Source organism: Bos indicus, chromosome 27 (assembly GCF_029378745.1).
Source record: "Bos indicus isolate NIAB-ARS_2022 breed Sahiwal x Tharparkar chromosome 27, NIAB-ARS_B.indTharparkar_mat_pri_1.0, whole genome shotgun sequence".
Lineage (NCBI taxonomy): Eukaryota > Metazoa > Chordata > Mammalia > Artiodactyla > Bovidae > Bos > Bos indicus.
The window spans coordinates 32,712,364-32,740,230 of record NC_091786.1 but is presented as its reverse complement, the minus strand read 5'-3'; the positions used below and the strand labels follow the sequence as shown (position 1 = coordinate 32,740,230).

At 47.0% G+C, this 27,867-nt stretch overlaps 1 protein-coding gene across 1 annotated transcript in view; it reads right to left on the bottom strand.

The window, feature by feature from the left end:
• The window catches only part of LOC109553343 (solute carrier family 35 member F2), a 64,510-nt gene extending 39,840 nt beyond the window's left edge, over positions 1-24,670 (bottom strand). The window contains exon 1 of the mRNA XM_070781618.1: positions 24,621-24,670. Coding sequence (XP_070637719.1) covers positions 24,621-24,670 — 50 coding nt within the window. The remainder of the gene's footprint in view (positions 1-24,620) is intronic.
• Positions 24,671-27,867: the final 3,197 nt, after the last annotated feature.

Here is a 27,867-nt window from a genome sequence, read left to right as displayed (position 1 = left end):
TAGACTCCACCCAGGAGGGGCTCTTTCAGGCTGATCCCATTTGTAGGAAAGTGAATTGCACCTTTGGGGTATGTTTTGAGAGGGGCCAGAAGACTTGTGTATCAGTCAGTCAACCCAAAACACTGTGTAACAACTACACAAAACTCAGTGACATAGAGTAACACTCACTGGTTCTCCTGATTCTGCAGGTTGACTGGAGTTGACTGGGCCTGGGTGGATCTAAGCTGGGCTTTGGTGGGCCTGCTTGGTTCCAATCTGTGTGTCTCTCATCTTCCTCATGAGGCCAGTGCAGTATCCTGGATTTCCTCGTGTGCCAAAGCCTAGTGGGTAAGGGCACAGGTGGAAATACTCAGGGTTTATTGGCCAAAGCAAATCACATGGGCAAACCCAAAGTCAAGAGTCTGGGAAAACAGGACCTGCCCCCAATGTGGGAGGGCACACTGCAAAGACCACCCACACAGTGGCGGATGCAGAATCAGGGACCCACATAGAACTGATCAAGGTCCCCCTAACAAAATATCTTGGGACTTCCCTGGTGGCCCAGTGGTTAAGAATCCTCCTGCCAATGCAGGGGACATGGGTTCGATCCCTGGTCCGGGAACTAAGATCCCACATGTCACAGGGCAACTGAACCCATGTGCTACAACCATCGAGCCTGGGCTCTAGAGCCCACACACCTAAACTGCTGAGTCCATATACCGCAACCACTGAGCCTGTGTGCCCTAGAACCCACACTCCTCAAGAGAAGCCACGGCAACGAGAAGCCTATGTGCCACTAGAGATGACCCATGCTCACTGCAGCCAGAGAAAGTCTGTGTGCAGCAACAAAGACCCAGCAGAGCTATAAATAAATAAATTAAAAATATCTCCCCTCAAATACCTCTGGTGAGGCTTAAATCCTTGCTCTTCCAATTACTCCTTGGCATTAAAATATTGTCCATATAAGGCCCTAGTGAGAGATAGAACATTTGTGCCCAATACCTTAACTTTTCAGCAGCCTTATGCAATTAGCAGACACAGCGGTTCTGAAGGAGTGGGGGTCAGGGCAGAGACATTCTGAAGGGAAGTTGGACTGCATGAGGTGGGGTGGCCGGAGTCACCCTCTCCTGAACATTCCAGCCCTTTGCACCTGCCCACTCTTACTGTCATCCCCATGTTAGGAGAGAGCTATGGAAATTCTTCATCTGCTCAAAGAAACATACAGCATTGCAGGTGACTAGAAAATTCCTGAGTTGGAAAGATTAGGAAAACAGCAGTTAAGCCTGTAGGAAACACATCCTCGGCTTCGCTGTGATGTCAGAATGTTTGTCTCATTTTGTTTTCTGTTGGGGCACTGGAACACGTGAGGATGGGTGGGCGGCTGTGTGGGAGCGTGGAGGTCTGTGTTTGTATGCGTGTGCTTGTGTTCATGTTTTTGCCAATATGCCTGTCTCAGTCATGCTCAAAAATCTGTCTTCTTAGGCTGGGAACAGAAAGAGGTTTTCATTATTACACAATATTATCACCAAATAGTGTTTTTCTTTTTTTTTTAATGTGAGTTAAGAGGATTGGACTTCTGAATACAGTTAAAAAGAGGTGTGTGTGTGTGTGTGTGTGTGTGCTGTGTATCGTGTGCTGTGTGCCCTGTATCAGCGGTAGGGTGTACACAGATGTCTTCACCCTACAAGCTCTTCAGTTCTATTTCTGCTACTACCAAAATGGATTTGATACATTAACTTAGCAATTACAGTTATAGGAAAACTGTGTCTTAGTTAATTACATATGACTTCTGATAGTAGGCTCTCTTATCTACATATCTATCCATATGTAATTTTTAGTCTATTTAGTGACTTCTACCGCAATCTTTTTTTTTTTTTTTTTAACACACGGGGGTGGGGGAGGTAGGAGCTGATTTTTTTTTTTTTTGCTGGCTCTCAGGCAATGATTCCTCCTGGATTTAAATTCAGTTGTAGTTCATAGCTAGGTAGATTAGTTCCTTGTGAATACACCTCTCTCAGTCCTATCCCCTAAAAAACCTCCGAGCATGTATGCATAGAGGAGATGGTAGATTAGGTTACCGGGAAAGGAAATGTACAAATGTATTTTTGCAAGAAGATGAACTGATGGTAGCAGCAAGTTGCTGAGGAAGGCAGTTTGTGTAAGAGCAGGGCCCTGGCTGCCGGGGCCCATCTGTCTCTGCTGTCACTCTCTCTCCGGCTGCCTGTGCGGCTTGCAAGTGGGCCTGGACTTCGCTGTTGCCTCCCTCCTTTTTCCTCCTCCCTCCACAGGAATCTTGTCTCAGTGGGCCCCAGACGCATGAGCTCCAGTGGAGGGAAATTAGGAAAGAACTGATAAGGCTGATAAGTATTACTTTTCCAGAGTCCTGCATCTGTAGCCTGTCTTGGTCACGGCTTGGCCAAACTTCATGCCCAAAAGCCCCTCCCAGGAAATCATGGTCTTCCCCATGCCTCCGGGAGCTGGTGAACACAGGAGGCAGGTGGGGTTAAGAGCCACTCATAATCTAGCCCTTTGTAGATTCCAGTGCCCTGATCTCGACATAGTGTTAATGATGTACTAGTAAATATACAGCCACAGGCCTGGCAGCTAAGAAGCAATTCTTGGCTCCTCCTGAATCCTCCCCTTGGGGTGCTACTCAGTTCTTTGGTTTTGCTTCTTCTTAAGTCTCTCTCTCTCTCTCTACACACACCCACACACACACACACCCACACACATCCCCCCCTCCAAATTCTCATTCTATGTTCCCCATCTTGTCGGCCTCCCATTGAAAACAACAACCAACCACTCCAAACCCTCTCCGAGGTAAAGTACACAAGTCCACCCGCCATGGCATATTCAGTTCAGTTCAGTTCAGTCGCTCAGTCGTGTCCGACTCTTTGCAACCCCATGAATCGCAGCACGCCAGGCCTCCCTGTCCATCACCAACTCCCAGAGTTCACTCAAACTCATGTCCATCGAGTCCGTGATGCCATCCAGCCATTTCATCCTCTGTCGTCCCCTTCTCCTCCTGCCTTCAATCCCTCCCAGCATCAGGGTCTTTTCCAATGAGTCAACTCTTCGCATGAGGTGGCCAAAGTATTGGGGTTTCAGCTTCAGCATCAGTCCCTCCAATGAATACCCAGGATTTATCTCCTTTAGGATGGACTGGTTGGATCTCCTTGCAGTCCAAGGGACTCTCAAGAGTCTTCTCCAACACCACAGTTCAAAAGCATCAATTCTTCGGCGCTCAGCTTTCTTTATAGTCCAACTCTCACATCCATACATGATCACTGAAAAAAACCATAGCCTTGACTAGATGGACCTTTGCTGGCAAAGTAATAGCTCTGCTTTTCAATATGCTATCTAGGTTGGTCATAACTTTCCTTCCAAGGAGTAAGCATCTTTTAATTTCATGGCTGCAATCACCATCTGCAGTGATTTTGGAGCCCCAAAAAATAAAGTCTGACACTGTTTCCACTGTTTCCCCATCTATCTGCCATGAAGAGATGGGACCAGATGCCATGATCTTAGTTTTCTGAATGTTGAGCTTTAAGCCAACTTTTCCACTCTCCTCTTTCACTTTCATCAAGAGGCTTTTGAGTTCCTCTTCACTTTCTGCCATAAGAGTGGTGTCATCTGCATATCTGAGGTTATTGATATTTCTCCCGGCAATCTTGATTCTAGCTTGTGCTTCTTCCAGCCCGGTGTTTCTCATGATGTACTCTGCATGTAAGTTAAATAAGCAGGGTGACAATATACAGCCTTGACGTACTCCTTTTCCTATTTGGAACCAGTCTGTTGTTCCATGTCCAGTTCTAACTTGCTTCCTGACCTGCATATAGGTTTCTCAAGAGGCAGGTCAGGTGGTCTGGTATTCCCATCTCTTTCAGAATTTTCCACAGTTTATTGTGGTCCACACAGTCAAAGGCTTTGGTATAGTCAATAAAGCAGAAGTAGATGCTTTTCTGGAACTCTCTTGCTTTTTCGATGATCCAGCAGATGTTGGCAATTTGATCTCTGGTTCCCCTGCCTTTTCAGAAACCAGCTTGAACATCTGGAAGTTCATGGTTCACGTACTGCTGAAGGCTGGCTTGCAGAATTTTGAGCATTACTTTCCTAGTGTGTGAGATAAGTGCAATTGTGTGGTAGTTTGAGCATTCTTTGGCATTGCCTTTCTTTGGGATTGGAATGAAAACTGACCTTTTCCAGTCCTGTGGCCACTGCTGAGTTTTCCAAATTTGCTGGCCTACTGAGTTCAGCACTTTCACAGCATCATCTTTCAGGATTTGAAATAGCTCAACTGGAATTCCATCACCTCCACTAGCTTTGTTCATAGTGATGCTTCCTAAGGCCCACTTGACTTCACATTCCAGGATGTCTGGCTCTAGGTGAGTGATCACACCATCGTGATTATCTGGGTTGTGAAGCTCTTTTTTGTATAGTTCTTCTGTGTATTCTTGCCACCTCTTCTTCATATCTTCTGCTTCTGTTAGGTCCATACCATTTCTGTCCTTTATCGAGCCCATCTTTGCATGAAATGTTCCCTTGGTATCTCTAATTTTCTTGAGGAGATCTCTAGTCTTTCCCAATCTGTTGTTTTCCTCTATTTCTTTGTATTGATTGCTGAGGAAGGCTTTCTTATCTCTCCTTGCTATTCTTTGGATCTCTGCATTCAGATGCTTATATCTTTCCTTTTCTCCTTTGCTTTTCACTTCTCTTCTTTTCACAGCTATTTGTAGCTTTGAAAATGGCTAGACAGCCATTTTGCTTTTTTGCATTTCTTTTCCATGGGGATGGTCTTGCTCCTGGTCTCCTGTACAATGTCATGAACCTCTGTCCATAGTTCATCAGGCACTCTGTCTATCAGATCTAGTCCCTTAAATCGATTTCTCACTTCCACTGTATAATCATAAGGGATTTGATTTAGGCCATACCTGAATGGTCTAGTGGTTTTCCCTACTTTCTTCAATTTAAGTTTGAATTTGGAATTAAGGAGTTCATGATCTGAGCCACAGTCAGCTCCCGGTCTTGTTTTTGAAGACTGTATAGAGCTTCTCCATCTTTGGCTGCAAAGAATACAATCAACCTGATTTCGGTGTTGACCATCTGGTGATGTCCATGTGTAGAGTCTTCTCTTGTGTTGTTGGAAGAGGGTGTTTGCTATGACCAGTGCATTCTCTTGGCAAAACTCTATTAGCCTTTGCCCTGCTTCATTCCATACTCCAAGGCCAAATTTGCCTGTTACTCCAGGTGTTTCTTGACTTCCTACTTTTGCACTACAGTCCCCTATAATGAAAAGGACATTTTTTTGGGTGTTAGTTCTAAAAGGTCTTGTAGGTCTTCATAGAACCGTTCAACTTCAGCCTCTTCAGCATTACTGGTTGGGGCATAGGCTTGGATTACTGTGATATTGAATGGTTTGCCTTGGAAACGAACAGAGATCATTCTGTCGTTTTTGAGATTGCATCCAAGTACTGCATTTCGGACTCTTTTGTTGACCATGATGGCCACTCCATTTCTTCTGAGGGATTCCTGCCCACAGTAGTAGACATAATGGTCATCTGAGTTAAATTTACCCATTCCAGTCCATTTCAGTTTGCTGATTCCTAGAATGTTGACGTTCACTCTTGCCATCTCCTGTTTGACCACTTCCAATCTGCCTTGATTCATGGACCTGACATTCCAGGTTCCTATATAATATTGCTCTTTACAGCATTGGACCTTGCTTCTATCACCAGTCACTTCCACAGCTGGGTATTGTTTTTGCTTTGGCTCCATCCCTTCATTCTTTCTCGAATTATTTCTCAACTGATCTCCAGTAGCATATTGGGCACCTATCGACCTGGGGAGTTCCCCTTTCAGTATCCTATCATTTTGCCTTTTCATATGGTTCACGGGGTTCTCAAGGCAAGAAAACTGAAGTGGTTTGCCATTCCCTTATCCAGTGGACCACATTCTGTCAGAAGTATATAAATTCGAATGGTAAGATGGACAAATTATGATGAAGTTGCATGTGTAGAGTGTGGAATTTGCATCTTGTCTTCTCAGCCGCTGCTAAGTCACTTCAGTTGTGTTCAACTCTGTGCGACCCCATAGATGGCAGCCCACCAGGCTCCCTCGTCCCTGGGATTCTCCAGGCGAGAACACTGGAGTGGGTTGCCATTTCCTTCTCCAATGCATGAAAGTGAAAAGTGAAAGGGAAGTCGCTCAGTCATGTCCGACCCTCAGCAACCCCATGGACTGCAGCCTACCAGGCTCCTCCGTCCATGGGATTTTCCAGGCAAGAGTACTGGAGTGGGGTGCCACTGCTTTCCCCGGTATCCTCAGGAAGTGGAAACACTGGAAAGTACATGGGTACTTTGCAGATGTGAGGTCAAGTCCTATGGTTAGGGTTAGGGTTTTCACAGTTCATGCTAAGTTGCATGTAACCTTTCTGATGATCAGGGATACTGGCTAAATAATGAATTTACTTTTACAGGAGAATCACTGTCCTTATTCACTCCTCTAAGTTCAGTCTCTTATTAAGAGGCTCCCCGCTGTTATGCTGTGTGCTTTCTGGGAAGGATCTGCTCAAGGCTGATCTTTGCTGTTTCTAGTTTTACTGGGTCCCCATCTCTGTAGCAAGACATCATGGCATGAAGGGCCTCCAGAGCTGTTTGGAAAATTGTGCTGCTGAGTGAACCCTTCGGTTAGCTTAGCAGCCAAGAAGTCTGGGGCAGGACCAAGGTGTCAGGAGCGGGGTGTGAATGGGTCCATGTTGGTTGTACTTCAGGAAGTCCATGCCTCCTTAGAACACTGTGTTCACTCAACAGCTCTCTACTAGATACAATGACCTTTCTCTCCTTCTTTTTCTTTTTTTTAAATTACCTTATATGGAGGATAGTCAATTTACGATGTTGTGTTAGTTTCAGGTGTACGGCAAAGTGATTTGGTTATACATGTACAAATAGTGATTCTTTTTCAGATTCTCTACCCATAGAGGTTATTACAGAATCTTGAGTAGAGTTTCCTATGCTATACAGTAGGTCCTTGTTAATTATCAATTTTATATGTAGTAGTGTATATATGTTAATCCCAACCTCCTAGTTTGCCCCTCCCCTACATGTCCCCTTGGGTAACCCCAAGATTGTTTTCTAAATCTGTGAGTCCATGTCTGTTTTGTAAATAAATTCGTTGGTATCATCCTTTTAGATTCCATATATAAGTGATACCATATGGCATTTGTCTTTTTGTTTGATTTATTTCACTTAGTATGATCATTTATAGACCCATCCCTGTTATTGCAAATGGCATTATTTCATTCTTTTTCATGGCTGAGTAATGTTCCTTTGTACATATGTACCACATCTTCATTCATCCGTTGATGCATGAAGCATCATGCATCTTAGGTTGCTTCCATGTCTTGGCTATTGTGCCGCAGTGAACACTGGAGTGTACAATTACCTTCCTCAGCTTTTCAGGTGCACAGACTGAGGCCTGGTTCTTGGGGTCCCAGGGGGACAGAAAGCCCTGTGACCAGATTGGCAGAGGATGGAACCAGGAGTTCTGTTTCCAGTCTGTGCGCTGGCCCCTGGACTCAGCAGCCTGGGATCTACCCCTGCAGGTGGAAGTATCACGAAGGCCGTGTTTGCTGTCGTCTTAGTCTGCTTATATATACATTTCTTCTATTTTAACGGGGTGTGGGGTGGGGGGGCGGGAGGCTTCACATAAACAATGGTTGCTCTTCCACATCCTGGGGTGCAGGGGCGGCGGGAGGCTGCAAATAAACAATGGTTGCTCTTTCACATCCTGCAGGACTTCTTCCTTGTTGAGTATACGCCTTGAGGCGCATGCGCGCATTGCAACTCGCGCGCATGCGCACCACACACACACACACACACACACACACACACACACACACACACGCAAGTTTTCATATTAGTTTCCTGAGTTCATGGATAAAGTCCAGAGCTGCCAAAGCTCCCACTACTTTGCCATGTCACACTAATAGCTTCCAGATCCCATCACATATTAAATTCATGCGGCTTCAGCGAAGCCATCTATTTAATGCAATTCGCTAAATGCCTGCGCAGCCCCGCTGACAGTGACATATTAGTTTTGCTGCCTTTTGCAATCTGATATCTCTGAATTTGCCACCGTACTAAAGATTTGATTAATGTGGTTCCATTTGGATGCAGTAATTGGCTGCGACTGTTGTAGAAAATAATCAGGCTTTCATTCCTTACAAGTGCACGGACATGCTAATGAGAGAGTGGGTTAATTAAGCCCGCGGCAGAAAGCGACAGTTACTGATGACTGTTATGACAAACCACCGACTCGGCATTTGGGAGCAGGACAGCAAATTTGCACTTTATGAAATTACAGGAAAACTAGGACATAAGGAATAAATAGTTACATCTGTTTGGTGAAAGGGTGGGGAGAAGAAAGTGGGGCTCAAGGGGGAACAGAAAAGAATCCGCAAAGGATGCTCTCTGGAGAACAGGGCCCGGCGTGCTGGACTCAGAAGCCAGAGACAGAGACCTACTGGGCTTCTGTGGGTGCTATGGACTGTCCTTGAGTGACAAGGGGCTGGCAGTATGTGACACACCCAGAGTAGCCCTTGCGTTACGGACTTTCTGCAAGAGGACCAGCCGTAGCTCAGTTGCCTAGAAACAGAAAGGGATTCGGGGAAGGAGAGGGAGACGTGAAGGGAGAGAGCAGGGCACACCTGCGCTGAACCCTCTCACCTGTGACAGCACCTGGGGAGAGCGGTGGTCCCAGGAGGGTTGTGTGGCTCTTCCCTCTTTCCCGAGAAGCTGGTCTACATGGAGGCCTAGGGTGACTCAAATGCCCAAGGCTATTTTGTTAGCTTTTCAACTCACTTTCTCTCTCCAAATGGATTTCTGTTTCTGGGTTTGCCTCTCAGAGCCAAACCCAGCCTCCCTTCTCTGCACTGGGCAGGGCGTCCTCAGCTCTGCTGCCCGAGCCTCTCCACCATCCTTCTGTCTCTCTAAGCCATTTAGGTCTCAAGGGACTGAGATTCCTGGTTACCCTCTGGGGTTCTGCATGGTATGTGGACTTACAAATACTTCATCTCTTCCTAACCAGTTTGGAAGGGGCCCCTGGAATTTCTCTGCTCAAAAGTACCATTGGCTTCTTTATTTCAGTCATCATTTATCTTTTTTTTTTTTCTCCCAACCAATAATATTTATGATGTACCTAATAGATGTGAAGCACTGTGCTGGATATGAGGACGAAACAAAAAAGAATCTCGCGTGGGCTGGGGCCTGCCTTTCGGGAGCTTTTAGACAAGTAGAGGAGAAAAGCCACCTTTCTAGATCGCAAAGAGTGATGAGTGTGATGAGAGCAGAACAGATGACGAACCTGTGGGGATTCAGAAGGAACAAGACGACTTCTCTCCAGGCACAGGAGATGCTTGATGGAAAAGGAGGCTGTGAGCCCAGCAGTGTTGGAAAGGGCGTGGCAGGCAGGGAAACAGCAGGAGCAAACCGATGGGACTGGGTGGGTGACGGGGTGTGTTTGGGGAGAAACGGGGGCCGGAGCCGGACAGTCATCTGGGGACAAGTGGCAAAGCGTCCTCAATGTCCCTGAGGAGTTCAGGTTTATTCTGCAAGCGATGGGGCATTATTGGATATTTTTGGAGTCCAGAATGTCGGAATCAGAGCTGCGCTTAAGAGAGATGCTTTGGGGAGCAGGAGTGTGGTGTAGGACAGCAGTTGGGTGGAGAGGTGTGGGGAGAGACTAGAGGTCAGGGAGGAAGCCATCCTGGTGTCCAGAGAGCCTGGGCTGGACCTGGAAACAAGGGTTGTGATCATGAACCCGGGTGGATCTTCTCAGGGTGGTAGGGCTACCCTCTTAGAGCAGCCACCCTTCTAGGCTTGCTTTGAGCTCAGAGCCGGGGTAAGAAGATTCCTGGGGGAGATTTCTGAGCAGAGTCAGCTAACTATCACAGTTGAACTTGCCTGGGATGACGAGTCTCTTCTGATACATGAAAAGGAGGGTTTACACTGTAGACACAGGAGCTTGTATCTGCTTCTGTGTTTAAGAAATGGGGCGGCAGAAAGCTCGCTAAGTTGTTGAACCCCATTCTGTCCACAGAAACCCAGTTTGTGGATGCCAGTCCAGGAACTCCACTGGGGCACCCTGGGAGGGCATTTATCCAGTGGTCTGCTATTCTTTATGTCCTTAGGTCATCCACTCTCCCCACCTGCCCATCACCACTTTCCCCCCAATCCCACTAAAAAAGATACCAGTTTGGGGGTTGGCCAAAAAGTTTGTTTGGGTTTTTACATGAGATCTTCAGAAAAATCTAAACAGACTTTCTGGCCAACCCAGTATATACATAAATTCCCTAACTCCAGTATTCTTGCCCAGAGAATCCCATGGACAGGGAAGCCTGGTGGGCTACAGTCCATGAGATCGTAAAGAGTCAGACATGACTGAGTGACTAATATTTCATTTTTTTCATTTACATCATGAGCACAGGTAGCAGCAGGGTAAGAAGGACATTCTGTTTACTGAAGGCCTACTATGGTCAGGACCTTACTTTATTTGTTATAATTCTTACCTTATGGATGATGACACTGGAACTCAGAGAAGTAAAAGAGAAGCCTAAGTTTGCATCACTAGCAAGGAGCAGGCAGGGCCAGGTGTAAAAACTGGATTTGTCTGATGCAAAAACTGGGCTCTTTCTCTTGACTCTTGAGAATTCTTTTTAATTTATTGGCTGTGCTGGGTCTTTGTTGCTGCACATGGGCTTCCTCTAGTTGCTAAGAGTGGGGACTACTTTCTAGTTTCGGAGCATGGGCTCTAGAGCACAGGCTCAATAGTTGTGGCACGTGGGCTTTAGTTGCCCTGTGGCATCTTCCTGGAAAGGAAGCCGTGTCTCCTGCATTGGCAGGTGGATTCTTAACCACTGGACCACCAGGAAAGTCCCAGGAATTCTTTCTGCTACATGGGATCTTAGTAAATTTCTTAAGTAGGACCAGCCTAGACTCAGGCAGAACTTATGTTTGTGCTCTGGCTCTGGCATGAGCCTGTCCTTCCTCTTATCCCATCTGGTATCCTGCATCACAGCAGGTATATGCTGTCCAAAGAGGTGCTTGGACACTTGAACCCATGAGTTTTGCAACTCACCATGTTCTAGGTGCTTCATGTTGGTGGGTTGAAGGAGTTCCACTGTTCCAGCCACGGGTTTTTTTCCCCCCAAACTTTAAGCTTTTTATTTTGTATTGGGGTATAGTCAATTAACAATGTTGTGAGTTTCAGGTGAACAGAGAAGGGACTCAGCCATGTACATACATGTATCCATTCTCCCCCAAACTCCCCTCCCATCCAGGCTGCCACATAACATTGAACAGAGTTCCTTGTGCTGTACAGTAGGTCCTTGCTGGTTACCCATGTTAAATATAATCGTGAAGAGTTTTCACCGAGTCTGGAAGGAGATTGGAAAGTATAGACCCAGAGAGGTAGACTTTGGCCCACATGGTCGACATATCATTGGCGAGTGTGGTAGTCTTACGTTCCAGGACTGAGCCATCCTTCTTTGAAAAAGCCCCAGAGAAAGGGGGAAAGGTACCAGTGACTTGGTCTCTAAGGAGAGCAGGTGCATAAGGAATGGGGCAGGGCCCCTCCAGTCATTGGGAAGCATCGCCCCTCACTTGCCAGAATAACTGGACCCTCCTAGACCTGCCTCCAGCCTCCATCGATGAGGTTTAGCAGCCTGGGCACCTGGGGCTGCCTGGGCATGAGTAATTTGGACCAAGAATTTTATGGTCTGCAAATGGCTTTCACATGTACTTGGAATTACCCAGAGTGCATTTTCGACACTTCAGTTGCCATCTTCATATTTTTTAGTATTTGCAGCTTACCTCCGTACCATCCTTTTCTCTTTCTCAGCACTTCCCTCACGTCTTGGTTTTTCCTCTTGCTCTTTGGAAAGGCTTTGGACTTCAGCATTTCCCTGATGCCTCGAGCTATGCCCTCTGCTCTGCTGTTTTTTTTTCTTTTTTTTTTCTTTTTGTTCTGGGTTGAATAGTGTTCCCTTGAAAATGTATACCTCCCTGGAACCTCAGAATATGACTTGTTTTTTTTTTTTTTTGAAAATAGGGTCTTTGCAGATATGAATAATTAGGATGAGGTCATACTGGGTTAATGATTTCCTTGGTAGCTCAGTGGTAAAGAATTTGCTTGTGATGCGGGAGATGTGGGTTCAATCCCTGGGTCAGAAAGATCCCCTAGAAAGGGAAATGGTAACCCACTCCAGTATTCTTGCCTAGGAAATCCCATGGACAGAGGAACCTGATGGGCTACAGTCCATGCGGCCCCAAAAAGTTGGACATGATTTAACAATTAAGCAACATATTGGGTTAGGGTGGCCCCCGATTCCAATGACTGGTATCCTCAGACGAAGAGGCAAGGACACAGAGACACACTGGGGAGGCGACTGTGTGATGATGGAGACAGTGATGGGATGATGCGGCCACAAGCCAAGGCCTGCTGGGAGCCACCAGGAATTGGAAAAGGTAAGGACAGATGTTTCCATAGAGCCTTCAGAGGGAACACTGATATGTGAATACCTTGATTTGGGGCTTCTGGCCTCTGGAGCTGGGAGAGAATACATTTCTGCTGTTGTAAGCCACCTAGATTGAGGTCATTCGCTGTTGACACGCCCTCTCTGGTGACTTAGGGCTATATGACTTGAGTCTCCATTACCTCTGTCCCCCAGGGCAGGAGCTTAGGGATTGGTTGGTTTTAATATCCATCCATTTCCAGCCAGGGGCTCATTTCTTTCTTCATTCTGGTCCATCCTCGAATCCAAGTTGACTCCCTCCTTTGAAGTTGCAGACACGACATCCTCGAGATAGATCGTTGGGAGAACTGTGCTGTGTGTATGTGAATTGAACATATTCTAAGTTCCAGGCCTCTTCACGACCTAGATGATCATTTATTCTTACACAAAACAGTCCCTCCACTAATGTTTGATCCTGACTTTAGAGCCCTCCTCCCTGTGTGTTGGGAACAGGAGGTGATGGGCTGTGTTTTGACCACCCCCAGCTCTTCCTCATGCCCTTCTGAACACCAGTGGGAGATGCTCTAGGAAGTTCTGCCCGCTTCTCCGAAGGCAATGTGACCCTGACTTTATTTATTTTTTTTTTTGCACCATCAAGCTTTTCTCTTTTACCAGGCATTCCCCCCTCCTGCCGGGTCTCCCTTGTTTAATTGTGAAGGCCTTGCTTCTGGGGGCTGTCAGGGGGGCTTTGCTCATTTCATACCTGACAGGACCTCTCCCAGAAACCCCGGAGGGAGACACCATTAAAGTGTTTTATGCCAGTGGGGGAGAGGTGGGTTTCTGTCCAATAAAACCCAAAGCCATTGAACAAGCCAGCTCCCGGGTAATTACTGGGCCGGAGGAGATAGCTTCCATATGCCGGGTGGGCGCTCGTAGACCAAACCTGCATCTGTTCCCTTTGTTCTGTCAGAGAGCAGAGCCAGGAGGGGGTCTGACCTCGAGATAAACCCTCCAGCGGAGCCCTCTGCCGAGCTTCAGGGGAGAAAAGGGGGCTGGGGGAGGTCAGGGGGGCAGCAACATCTGGCAAAAGGAAGGGTGGGCAAAGGCGTGGGGTGGAACAGGCTGGGGGCTGGGCTGCCTGTCCATGATCAATACAGCCAGCTACCAGAGGACATCAGAGAACCATTCATTAACGAGCTCGTTAAGTGATTGATAGGCTTAATTTTCCTGTCAAATGCGGACTTCCCCTGTAAACATGTCAATTGGGGAAAGTTCAAGCTTGTCACTTGGATTTATGGCTGGAATAACATGTAGGTGGAAAAGAGAGGGCAGGTCCCCAGTGACCCATGGGGGCTGCTGTGAAATGGTCAGGCCAGCGTGTCCAGGTGCCTCCAAGGCCCTGGGCTTTTTCTTTTTACAGCTGAGATAACAACCACAGCCTGGTTCTCACTCTATCAGCCTCAGAGGCATGAAGCGAGGGCGACCTTGCGGCTGCTGTTCCCACCTCTGCAAGGTCTGTCCCTGGGGTGATTCACTGATTCATCTAGGAATCCCAAGGGACTCCCCAGAGTTGGGAAGACCACCGTCCCCCCCCCCCCCCACCCCCACTGCCGTCCTCGCCAAGCTGGGCTCTGGGAAAACAAATCCTCTCCTGGAAGATCAAGACTGAAGGAACATGGGGGATTTCCCGGATGTTCCACTGGTTAAGACTTCACCTTCCAATGCAGGAATTGTGGGTTAGATCCCTGGTCAGGGAGCCAAGAGCCCACAAAAGGCCAAAAGAAACCAAAACATTAAACAGAAGCAATATTTTGACAAATTCAATAAAGACTTTAAAAATGGTCCTCATTAAAAAAAAAATCTTTAAAAAAAGAACGAAAAGAAAAGAATACTGAAAGGCCCAGTCGTGTGACACGAACAAGCCATCAGCTCCTCAGTGATCTGGAAAATAGCTGGTGGCACTCGGGGGACAGGTTGGAGGGGAGGTGGGCACAGGGGAGTGGCCCACTCAGAGCAAGCTGAGGGCTGGTAGGGAACCAGCTGCAGCCCGCAGCCTAATGGGTGGTCCTGTGGGGAGCCCATTTCTAAGAGGCTCGGTTAATGCTCCGTGTTAAATCAGCCAAGCACGGCCACGCTCCCCACATGCCGAGGAAATACAGACACGAGACAAGTGGGCATTTTGGATAATTGAAAATACGGTTCAAAATCCACTAGGAGCCATGAGAGTTGTGATCACGAAGATTACGGCAGAGAGGTTTTTCAGGACCTGGCTGCGGGCTGCTTTCACCAGCACAGTGATGGAATTTGGCCTTGGACACGTTCTGTCCTCTTCAGGGTTAAAATATACTTGGTTTCGTATGGTGGACTTTCCTCCCTGGCCTGGCCGTGGACCACCCGAGGGCAGGGGCCTCTGTGTCTCATGCCTGCGTGTCTCCTACGACATCTGGCAGAGAGCCTGAGCGCAGAGCCCCTGCCCCAGGTCAGACGGGCCTGGAGTGCACACCTGCAGGACTGGACCTCGTCAGTTCTCACCGCCTCTGTGCTGGGGCTCCAGGACCTTCATCCCCGAGACCCTCAGTGCTAGGAGAGTTAGGGTGCGGGGCAATTATCTCTGGAAATTGACAGGTGGAAACTGACAGGCTTGCCCCAGCAGCTCTTTTCAAATAGGTGTGTGTGTGTGTGAGTGAGTGAGTGTGTGTGTGTGTGTGTGAGTGAGTGTGTGTGTGAGTGAGTGTGTGTCAGCCCTTACAAATGACAGGCCCTCTTGGTGTTTCCTATCATAGTACATCATTAGTGGTCTGGAGATGTGCTATGTCTGGAAATACACACCAAACTACAACTTTCTGAGTGACACCAAACTTGAGTGTCACTCAGTCATGTCTGATTCTTTCTGACCTCATGGACTGTAGCCCTCCAGGCTCTTCTGTCCATGGGATTCTCCAGGCAAGAATACTGGAGTGGGTTGTCGTTTCCTTCTCCGAACACCAAACTCGGGAGGCTCTAAGTCTGCAGGCAGGGGTCAGGAGGGATGCCTAATCATGCTTTGACATTCCCTGAGTTCTTCTTTTTCTGGACTTGCAGGGTGGTCCACGTGTATAGGCTGGCTTGCACTTGAATGTTCTCAAAGTGGGTCCAGCAGGAACAGCAATAATAACAGCGGCAGAGCTGTACCTTTTTGAGCACTTACCTTGTACTCCCTGACCAGGCCTCTGATTCTGTGACAAAACCACAATTCCGTCCCTGGCCTCACGGGGACTGGGGGCTGGAGCCTGGCCAGTCCGCAGCCTCCAGGGGCCAGGCTTCTCGATAACTCCTCAGACAGTCCACTACCACAGTAATCTTAAGGAATTGCAACACATCCGGCACCTTGGTCGGAAATCTGGATGTTTGTTTTTGTGGCAGGATCTCTGAGCACCTAGTGGCAGGGATGATCTGACAAGAGTTTTAAGTTCAGACCCGCAGAACCATTTTTCTTCTTTATCTAAGTGCTGGTGTATAATAGGAGCTATATTATGGCACTAATATTCTCTTGAATTGAGCCTCTGGAAAGCTGCCAGGACCAAGTTTGGACCCCAGCAAAAGCCCTGTTGGAAAGCGTTGTGGGGGAGGGGCTGGGAGCCCATCTGTCATGGAGCTGCCTCTTGGCAGGAATCAGACCCTCCCTTTCCTTTACTGTGGTCAGGGCCATTGAACCCAGACCTGGACACCCTCCCTTCAAATACTATTGCATTCCAGCCTGTAATTATTAATTATTTTTATTAAAACCATCTCTCTTACTTATTAAGCACCTATTAAGTGCCGCCAGTCCATGCTAAAGGAAATCAGTCCTGAATATTCATTGGAAGGACTGATGCTGATGTTGAAGCTCCAGTCCTTTGGCCACCTGATGTGAAGAGCTGACTCATTGGAAAAGACTCTGATGCTGGGAAAGATTGAAGGCAGGAGGAGAAGGGGGTGACAGAGGATGAGATGGTTAGATGGCATCACCGAAGCTACGGACATGAGTTTGAGCAAACTCTGGGAGATAGTGGAGGACAGAGGAGTCCGGCTGCAGTCCCTGGGGTCACTATGAGTCGGACAGGACTGAGCATCTGAACAGCAGCGACAAAGTGCCAGGGACAGCCCAAGATACTTTGCAAGCGCTCTTTCTGTAATCGTCACAATAGCTCTCCCGGGAGGAACTCTTGTTACCTCTCTTTAAAGATAAACTGAGGCTTAGAGAGCGGAAGTATTAACACTGGTTGGCCAAAATGTTCATTTGTTTTTTTCCCCTTAAGATGTTATTAAAAAACCCAAATCAACTTTTTAGCCAACCCAATACCTTCCCTAGGGCAGGGAGGAAGAGGTCTGCTTGCCTCTGGAGCCTTGTTCTCAGGCAGGCAGCTTCCCAGACTCTCAGTTCTCTTATCTAAACCTCCTGTGTGTGTGTGTGTTAAGCTGCTTAGTTGTGTCCAACTCTTTGCAACCCCATGGACTGTAGCCCGCTAGGCTCCTCTGGGAATCATGGGATTCTCCAGGCAAGAACACTGGCATGGGTTGCCATTCCCTTCTCCAGGGCATCTTCCCAACCCAGGGATCAAACCCAGGTCTCCTGCATTGCAGGCAGATTCTTTACTGTCTGAGCCACCAGGGAAACATCCTTGACATAATCCGTTTTCCAAAGTGGCAGGAGCCTGAGACACAGCCCCACGGCTGCTTTCCCCCTGGTGTCTTCTTGTTTCCTGACCTGGTGTCTGGTCAGAAGAGGCAACAGGTTCTTTGCAGTGTGATGGGATGGGAAGGACTCTAGTCTATGCTTTGCCTGTGTATCTGCGGCAGGCTCTTCCTGGTGAACTGAGGGGTTCGTTCCAAGTGGTCAAGTCTAGAGGAAGCAGATGGGTCTCAGTGCCAGGTTCCCTCAGGCTGTAAGAAGCAGTGAAATCCTTGGAAGCTTCCAGACCCTGCACCCCCTCTCGCACTGGTGCTGTCTCTGGGTGCCTGTTGAAACCTGTACTTTTTGTGTTCAAACTTGAAGTCATGTCTGACTCTTGCGACCCCATGGACTGTAGCCCACCAGGCTCCTCTGTCCATGGGATTTTCTAGGCAAGAATACTGGAGTAGGTTGCTGTGCCCTCCTCCAGGGGATCTTCCCCACCTAGGAATCAAACCTGCATCTCCTACGTTGGCAGGCGGGTTCTTTACCACTATGCCAGCTGGGAAGTTGATACCTGGATGTGGCATTTATTTGGGTACCAGGTTCCTTTCTCCCAGGACTTTTGGAGAAAGAAGCAAGAAGATGCGCCCTGTGTTTAGTAAAACATATCTTTCTGCCCTACTCAGCCAAAAAGTCCTTGAGCCCAGGCATTTCCATGGTAAAGAAGATTTTGATCAACAGCCCCATTTCCAAGAGACAGGGAGGTTCTTTAACTTGCAGGAAGCACAACCTCTGTCTGGGCTGGAAAGTCCCGAGCTCCTCGCGCTGGCATGAGCCCCCGGGAACAAGCAAGTGAGATGAATTGGGAGCCTAGAGCGAAATATTCGGCTTCATGCAATTTAGTTTCTTTCTACTACTTGCTTAAAATTCTGCGGAACAATTAAATCTTGAAAGTGTCTCATGAATGCCTTGGGCTCCCTTCTCCTTCGGTTTTATTGATTGTATTTGATATCACTCACAAGAGCAAGAATTTTTTTTTTTTTTGGAAAACATTTAATAAGACAGTTTGGTTGGAATCCAAAGAAGAGCAAGTCCACCAAGTGGGAAAGCATCTAAACTACAGCAGCTGGCTCAGCTCACGAGTGGAAAAGCTCACATCATTCTGTCCACAGCCTTCCTCCGGTTGTCTTTGATCAGGGTCTTGACTGGGACCAGGTCTGAATGAAGGCTGGGTGTTCCTGCCTGTGAGTATGTAGAGTGTCCTTGGAGATGAAGCCAAAAATAAACACTCCAGGCCAAAAAGTTATAAATGAATAAATAAAGGTTTAAGGACCCTGTAAGGAGACAGTTGAGCAAAAGAAATTGAACATAAGGATCTTCTCGTCTCTTCCCCAAGCGGGTTACATTGTACTTGTAACTTCCTGTACCAGGTAATCCAGCTGAGTGACTTAATGGCACGTAATTCAGGTGTGAGGGAGCCAGTGAAGGTAAAAATCCACCATATGTGCTGTGTGTGCTCAGCTGCGTTTCTGACTCTGTGCGACCCCATAGACTGTACGCCACCAGGCTCCTCTGTCCATGGGATTCTCCAGGCAAGAATACTGGAGTGGGTTGCTGTGTACTCCTCCAGGGGATCTTCCCGACCCAGGGATCAAACCCTCATCTCATGTCTCCTGCATTGGCAGGTGGGTTCTTTACCACAAATGCCACCTGGGATAAGCAAACATTTATTTCATTTTTTCCGATCACCTCTTGGCAAGCTTTTTGCTCATTCCCCACCCACGCCCCCCGCCCCAGCCCCAACCAAAGTCTTCTAGATGTCTGAGCAGAGGGGGATGCAAGTGAATTCACAACCTCAGGATGACTGATGAAGCAAGGATATGCTGCCTGGGCTTCTTTTTAAAAATCCAGGTGAAAAGGTGTTTGAGAATAATAAAAGCTAAGCACTGCCTCCTGTCTATCCTGGAAGATGGGCTCCTTGCCCACAGCATGGAGGTGTCACGAGAAATTTCTAATGCAAAGCCACTGCCAAGGTGGAGATGATGGTTTCTGAGCAAAAGGCGAATTGGAGGGGCGAGGAGGAGGAGGAGGAAGATGACTGCACTGGGCTTTGATGGCCTTGTGCTTTCGAGGCCGGAGAAAGAGGGGTTGAGCTGCAGCTCAGTGCAGAACCACCATCTCCGGTGGGGGCGGGGGTGGGGGAGCGGCACAGCTGCCTTTTATAGGTTTGGAATGAAAAATGTTTTTAATTAAGGAGTGGAATCGGGGCTTTTAGTCTCGCTCCATGCTATGTACCTGTCAAACCGGCTGGATGGGAACTGTGTTCTGACCTCTGATCCCCACTTTCTTTAACCAAATGACTCGGGGGAAAAAGCTGAGGACCAATGAACATCAGAGAAGATCTGAGGCTGCTTGTGGGGTCACCCTTGTCATGCAGAATATACACCCCGATGCAAGGGACATCCCCACCCCATCGTGAGTGACTGACAGCATGAATCCAGCTGCCGGCTTGGGGAAAAAAAAACAAAACATGCGTCCCTATCGCCACTGGCTGTGGACAAGACTAGGGGAACCAACAGAGCTAGAAAAACAGAGAAGAAAAATGAGGACAATCAAAATTTAGAAATTAAAGAAGAAACAATAGAAAGGTAATGATGCAACAGTCTCACTTGATGCAACTCCTACTTTACCCCTTCCCAAAGAACCGCCTCCCCACTAAGAAAAAAACAACTCTGTAAATGGAAGGGAAATTGTCCCATGGAGGTGACGGCCCTCCTGGCAGACCCACAGATAGCAAGGGTGGGCAGCAGCTCTGTGAAATTTCGGGAGCCGGCAAAGGAAAGGAGTGACCGGAAGAAACCGCTGTTCTCTTCTAGTGACAAACGCGATGGTTGCCTGAGCTCAGCTTCTGGAATTTTTTTCCCCATTTTTTTTTGGAAGGCCTCTCAGTTATAAGGTGCTTCCAGATGAGATGAGAGTCCTTCCCTAAATATTGGGGAGACTCTTGGGAACTAAGGCACGAGTTGGTCATCCTTTTGATCAAAGCAGGGGAATAGCCATCTCTATGCCTTTTCAGGCCCTCATATTCACATGTTCCTGTGGAGTTTCCTCAGTTAACTCATCTTCTTCCGTGCCGTGAAAACTCCCACCTCAATTCTTGAAGACTCAGCGAGGGCCACGCTAATTCCTTTCTAGGTCCTAAGTACTAACTACCCACCCTTTCCTTTACAGGTTCATAGAAGTTGAAGAAAACTTTGATTGACATTAAATACATGCATGCTGAAATGAACGCCCCTCTTGATTTCTAATTAAACTTTGGTGTAAGTTCACCAAGGCTGAACTGCTCTCCTTCCTGACCCCTTCTTTGCCTGCTCCCTCCTTCTCTCCTTCTGTGTTTCTGCTTTGCCGGTTGCTTAAACAAATGTTTAGTCCATGTATCAGTACTAGGTTTTGGGTGCTAGTACTAGGTTCAGGTCATAGATTACTCCTCAGGAAGGGTTCTCTTGCTGGTTGAAAATAATTGCTCCTCTGCCGGGCTTGTTCCTCCTCCCTCCTCTTCCCTTCCATCCTTCATTCACAGTCTTGAAGATGTGGCACTTATCACATTGTATTACGTTTAGCTCTTTATGTGACTGTCTGCCCTGAGCTGCCAGCTGCTTCAGGGCACAAATGCTATCCTTCTTTATTTGCATCTCCACTGCTTAGCAGTTCCTAACCCCTGGATGTTGAAAGGAACTGAATTCACAGCAAAGGAATGAAAAGAATCAGAGGCAAACCATGGCAGGTTTTTGGAGTCTTGGTGGAGATAAGTGATGCTTGCTCATGGACTAAATCTTGCTTTCTTTAAAAAAAAAAATAATTAAAATTGAAATATAGTTGATTTACAATATTGTATTAGTTTCAGGTATATAGTAAAGTGATTCAGTTATACATATATATATGTGTGTGTATGTATGTGTATATATATATATATATATATATATATATATATATTCTTCTCAGAATATTTTCCATTATAGTTTATTACAGGATATTGAATACAGTTCCCTGTGCTATACAGTAGGTCCTTGTTGTTTATCTATTTAATTAAATTTATTTATTTGGGCTTCCCTGGTGGCTTAGTGGTAAAGAACGTGCCTGCCCAAGCAGGAAAGTGTCGGTTCGATTCTTGGGTTGGAAAGATCCCCTGGAGAAGTAAATGGCAATCCACTCCAGTATTCTTGCCTGGGAAATCCCATGGACTGAGGAGCAGGCTACAGTCCATGGCCTTGCAAAAAATTGGAACACAATGTATCGACTAAACAACAACAACAACATTTACTCATTTGCTGTCCCAGGTCTTAGCTGCATCATGCAGCATCTTCCACTGAGGTGCCCGGGCTCTAGTTTTGGCACTCGGGCTCAGCAGTTACAGTGCGTGGGCCCAGTTGCTCCCGGGCATGTGGGGTCTTAGTTCCCTGACTGGGGACTGAACCTGGGATCATACAGTGTTTGTCTTACTCTGTCTGGCTTACTTCACTTGTTATGACCGTCTCTAGGTCCATCCACGTTGCTGTAAATGGCAACGCTTCATTCTGTTTTATGGCTGAGGAATAGTCCACTACGTGTGTGTATAGGCTTCCGTGCTGGCTCAGTGGTAAAGAATCCACTGCAATGCAGAAGACACAGGAGAGGCAGGTTCAGGAAGATCCCCTGGAGGAGGCCATGGCAACCCACTCCAGTATTCTTGCCTGGGATTCTCCAGGCAAGACCGAGAAGCCTGGCAGGCTACAGTCCATAGGGCCACAAAGAGTCAGACAGGACTGAAGCAACTGAGCATGCACGCACGTGTGTGTGTGTGTGTGTGTGTGTGTGTGTGTGTATTTATGAAAAGTGAAAGTGTTAGTCACTCAGTTGTGTTCAACTTTTTGCAACTCCATGGACTGTAACCAACCAGGCTCCTCTGTCCATGGCATTCTCCAGGCAAGAATACTGGAGTGGGTTGCCATGCCCTCCTCCAGGGGATCTTCCCAATCCAGGTCTCCCACATTGCAAGAGGATTCTTTACTGTCTGAGCCACCAGGGAAGCCCAAGAATACTGGAGTGGGTAGCCTATCCCTTTTCCAGGGGATCTTCCCAACCCAGGAATCAAACTGGGGTCTCCTGCATTGCAGTATGCCACACTGAAGATCTACTCCTGATATTCTGCCACTGTCAAAGGCAGGGATGAGGGACTGCTCTGGCGATCCAGGGGCTAGGACTGTGCAGGCCCAATTCAGGAGACCCAGGTCGAATCCCTGGTCAGGGAACTAGATCCCACATGCTGCAACTAAGACCCAGTGCAGCCAAATAAATAGATAAAATATTCTAAAAAAAAAAAAGAAGCAGGGATGATGTGATTGATCAAATATACCCTCTCATATAAATTATCTATTATATCTTATCATTGATACATATACATAGAATATACCCCCATAGTACATTGTTCACCATGCAGAAAGTTACTGAACAAGTTACATTATATTGGTTTCATTTTCTTTGTTAGACTTACTATTTCTCTTATGATTATGTACAAAAAATTATTGACTGATTTTTATCACATTTAGTATCCGGCGTTACATTATAGCCAACAGAAATAACTGCTGATATTTATTGAGCCCTTACTATGTGCCAGACATTCTTTTTGGCACTTTACATATATTAACTTATTTGCTTGATACAGCAAACCTACGTGCAGCTCAAACATGATCTGTAATTGATGCTATTATCTTGCTTGGCTGCAAATAAAAATTTCATAATATCCTATAAGCAAATGGTTAGCAATACAGGTGGGAATATGGGTAGAGGGATTGAACCATTGTGATTTAGTGAGAGTATTTATCTAATCCACACCAGCACGAATTCCGTTTGATGGCTTAAGAAAGAAGTGTTGACATCAGGATTCATAAACATTTTGACTTGGGGGAAGGGAGGTCTAATGTCATTGCGGTGGTGTCTGTCTTGGGCAGAGTCTCAACAAGAGAGCAGGTAAGGGAAGAAAGCCCTGCCCTCTGTCCCAGCACATTCTACACTCCTGGTAGGAGGGAGCTTTAGGGATCCCATTGGTTCATCTAACTGCAATGATGAATGTGAGTCTATGAGTCTAAAGCATGAGAAGAGCTGGGACTTGCTGGGACTCCCTTCACTGCACTCCTAGAGAGATGTTTGCCATTATTTATTGGTGATAATTCTTGCTCTTAAGTCAAAACATGGAGGCTGAAGGACTAACAGACTCAAGAATTCTAGGGGGCCTCACTTTCTGTTCTTGCAATGTGACACACAACTGGACCTTAATTCGCCTTAGTTGAGTGAATCAGCAGATTCCTTTCCAGCCTACACTGGCACCGCGATAGCAATTTGCGGTCTTATTATGTTAGGTTCACACCCTATTAGTATTTATTTTAGTTAATATAATGCAATTAGAGTATAATCATATCAGCAGCTTTCAGATCATGTCAAAAAAATAAAAGTTATTGGAATAGCAGGGCTAATGGAAAGTGATGGAAAACAGTTAATGTGTGGATATGCTTGGATTGAGTTCGGCATGAGGAGAAAGTTGGAGAGGAGGAGGAGGAGGGGGAGGATCAGAGCTTTGGCTCCTCCTGAGACCCTGGTTGAAGTGCTCCAGGGCTCACGCATGCCTCGCCTCTGTATTCTTTCCTGAATGGGTCCTTGATCCTTTTTTTTTTTTTTTCTTTTGAGACAGAGTTTTCTTTGGGTGTGACCAAGAAAGTGGTCTTAAGGTTGATCATGGGAAGACAGAGATGGAGATTCTAATTCCAACTTTTCTCTGAGTGGCTCTGTGACTCGGGCAAACCTTCTACCCTCTCTGGGTAGTCCTCACCTATAAAACAAGGAGGGTGTCCTAGATAATAATAAGGTCCCCTGCCTGTCATTATATTTAATGATACTATGAATTCTCAGAGCCTGAGCTGAGCTATGAGGCCCAATAAGCTGATTGTTTTTTTTGTTTTTTGTTTTTCCTTTTGGCCAGAGCACTGGGCCCAGTGGCCACAGAGGACCTGCACTTCAGCACTGTGCAACTAGTGGGCACCATTCAGTCCCTGCAGCCCTTTGCTACCAGCTGTTCTAGGACCTGGGTGGTCAAGGGTGGGCAGGTACTTCCTTCAGAGGATGTTAAACTTCATAATGCCTGGGTTGGTCATGCTTCCCCATTCCACGGTCCTTCCTTCAGCCCCTTGGATAATCCTCATTTCCCCACCTATGAAGTGGGTGGGTGGGGAACTGACACAAGCTGAGTGAAGAAGAAACAGCCGTCCACGAGCCAGGTACCATTTCCCAGTGGCCCTTTCGTTTGGGCGGTGCTGACTCCCCCTCAGAAGGGTGCCGTGCCATCTCTGGGTCCTGGCCCAACTTTTGGATTCTTTGTTGTCTCTGAAGCGTGACCACAAGAAGCTCATTGTTTGGCCCTGTTAGGTATGGTGCCGGTGGTGCAACTCTGAGGAAATAATTAACACTTACTTCTGAGGAGAAGCCTCCAGCCGGATCCGCACTTGTGGTGGCGCATACATCTCGCAAAGAATTGTTATTTAAGCAATAATCCTTGAGAAATTGGTCGTTACCCGCATTAAACGACTCAGCCCATCGCCAAGGATGGTTAACGCTCTAATAAACTGGTCATTAACTGCAGTAACAATGAATTTCGAGGGGATTATTGCTATTATAAACCTTAATCAATGGTTTATAACAGCAATAATGTGGTCTTTTCTCTTAATAGTAAGTAGGGCGGCTTGTGCCATCGCCATGAAAATTTTTGTGGTGGCTGGTAAGTCAGAGGGGAGACTTCTCAGACCTGCCCACGTCTAAGGGCCACGTGGTGTGTATGGGGAACAAAGGACACTCTGGGGGCTCTTGACTGCCCTGTTCTGTTCTCTGGGGGCAGATGTGAAGCACAGAGTCAGAGGTTCTTGTCCGGTCTCTCTGGTCCTCCCTGATTACAGACCCAGTGAGGTCCTGGGCTTGGGGATGCTTGGATACGCCCAAGAGGAGACTCAGGATAAGCATATGATTCAAGATGCCTCTCCTCATGGTTGGGTGGTGATTGGGAGGGAAAAAGGACTACCTGCCTAAGGGCGTGAATGAATGAATGAATGAATGTGTGTGTGTGTGCCCAGTTGTGTCTGACTCTATGCAGCCCCATGGCCTGTAGCCCGCCAGGCTCCTCAGTTCAGTTCAGTTCAGTCACTCAGTCGTGTCTACTCTTTGCAGCCCCATGGACTGCTGCACACAAGGCTTCCCTGTCCATCACCAGCTCCTGGAGCTTGCCCAAACTCATGTCCATCAAGTTGATGATGCCAGGCTCCTCAGTCCATGCAATTTTCCAGCAAGAATGCTGAAGCAAGTTGCCATTTCCTTCTCCAGACTTTGATATGCCTCCAAATAAAAATCACATCACTTTCATGAGCCTCTGAAAGATGCAGCTTAGAATCAGTCACACTTCAAGTCCCTCTTTGGAGTAACACTGTGGTTCTTTTCATAATACTGGCATCTTATATTAGTTTACCACTGTAGAGTAATAAGAATAATAACTTACATAATCCTTGGTATTGTTCTAAGTTGTTTACATATATGAACTCATAGAGTCCTTACAACAACCCTGCTTCTATTACCAAGGACTCGGAGGCCAAAGAGGTTAAGAAACTTGTCTGAGCCCAGAGCTAACCCCAGGTGGAGCTGGTATTTCAACACAGGGAGTCAGAGCCTGTGTTGTTTTTTTTTTTTTCTCCTACAATCTACCATCTCTCTAGAAGTCCCCCTTTGTTACTGAATTCGGTCCTCACATCCCTTGAGGTAGGCTGCTTGGGGCTGCCATACTGATTTTACAGGTGAGGCAGCCAAGGATCTAAGGAATGAAGGGATTTGCTCAAGCTGATGCTGTGGGTCTGAGTCCCACCAGGTGGACCTTCTGCTTCTGGCTGAATATGTGCCAGGGAGCTGTGCTGGGAGCTTCTAGGCCAGGAACTTCTCTCTCCAGTGAGGTAGGCTGGGCACATCATGATGCCAGGCTCCTTGTCACTGGGATCTCCTCCAACAAAAGGAAGAGAAAATTCCATCCCCTCCCACATCGCTGGAAGCATGCCCCTGGAGACAGGAGGTCTGATCTTTTTTCCAGCCTGTCATTGTTTAGAATGCATGAGAAAATGGACTTGCAGTAGAGTTTTGGGGCAAGGGTATTCAAGTACTTAAAATTTTTTGTTTATTATGGAAAATTGAAAGCATGTATGGAAGGAGAGTATACTGAACCTTTATGCAACCATTGCCAACTTGAGCTGTCATCAACTCATGGTCTATCTTTTTTTATCCAACCAGCCCTCTACCCCTTCTTACTCTGGATTATTTTAGAGTAAACCACAGATATCATACCATTTCATCAGTTATCACTTCGGCATGCATCTCTAAAAGTTAAGGATTCTTTGAAACAATAGTCACAATATGATGGTTGGACCTCAGAAATGAACACTATAATTCCTTACCATCACCAATTATAAGGTCAGATTTCAAATTTCCCAGATTGTCTCCTAGATGCATTGGTGTTTTCTTCTTGCTCCAGCTGTTCACGTGCTCTGTGACCCGAGACAGATCCATTCCCAGGTTTGTTTCTGTGTATTGATCACACCCCTTCTCTTCCTTCACTGATTACTGAGTGATTGAGGTGAGGCTTTTGCTGGAAGGCCTTTCGATGGCAAAATCTCTTAATATGCCATATTGTCATGCCCGGGTCTCCTCTGCAGACCCGGGGAGGAACATTTGAGAGGTTGCCCTCACAGTGTGCCCTTTTGAATTTGACCTTCTTTTCTTCTAGCACACTCCAGAGAGCAGACTTGTTCTGGGCATGAAGGCAAAGGAGAGCAATCCTTCACGCCAGCCCTGCCTCGCGGCCAGGCGGCCCATCTTCAGAGGAAACAGGAGCCTCTTAGTGACCTTTCTCCCAGACCGTCAGTGGAGTGATGCCAGCCTTGGGGGTAACCTCCCCACATTGAATGATAAAGCCCCATTCTCCTCTTATCCTTGGTCTTGCGAGATGTACTCCCAGTTCTGCCATTGGGACTCCACTTCCTCCCCTGTGAAGTGGGAAGGCTGGAGGGGAGATGTCCTGGAAGGGTGTAGAGAAACACCTGGGAGCTTTTTCAAACTTTATATTTTCTTCTGGAATTTGCACATGACTGAGAGTAAAACCTCTTCCCCTGTGTTTTCTCTCCTCCTTCCTTCACTCTCTACCCACCTTGAGAATTTTAAGACCAAAGGGTGGCCAGAGTCTCTTGATGGGCTAACATCCTATGAAGCCAAGGTTTTGCCTGACTTACTGAGGTGTTTCCTGTCTTGCAGAACTAAAAGGGCTGTATCTGCTGGGTGGTGGCTCCTGGGGCAGGAGGTTGCCCTAAATGATCTTTGGTGCAGCTCCCTCTTCTAGGTTTTTCCTGGGAATTCAGGTTCTTTTCTGCAAGATGTGTTTACCCACAGTGAGTGATGCCTTGGGGCGGTTGAACAGGAATAATTAATAAGTTACAAGAGGTAGACCAGAGCTTTGAAACGGGAGTGCTTCAACATTGGGAAAACCCACCAAGTATTTGCTTTCTTTTTCCCCTTCTGGACTCTGAGTTGGGCTGTAGACCAGGACACCTGACCCAGTTTTGTCGTTGTTCTTCCGCCTTCAGTGGAGCTGAATCCCCACCCAGAGTCTCTTCATCAAGAGGACCTCACAGCGATG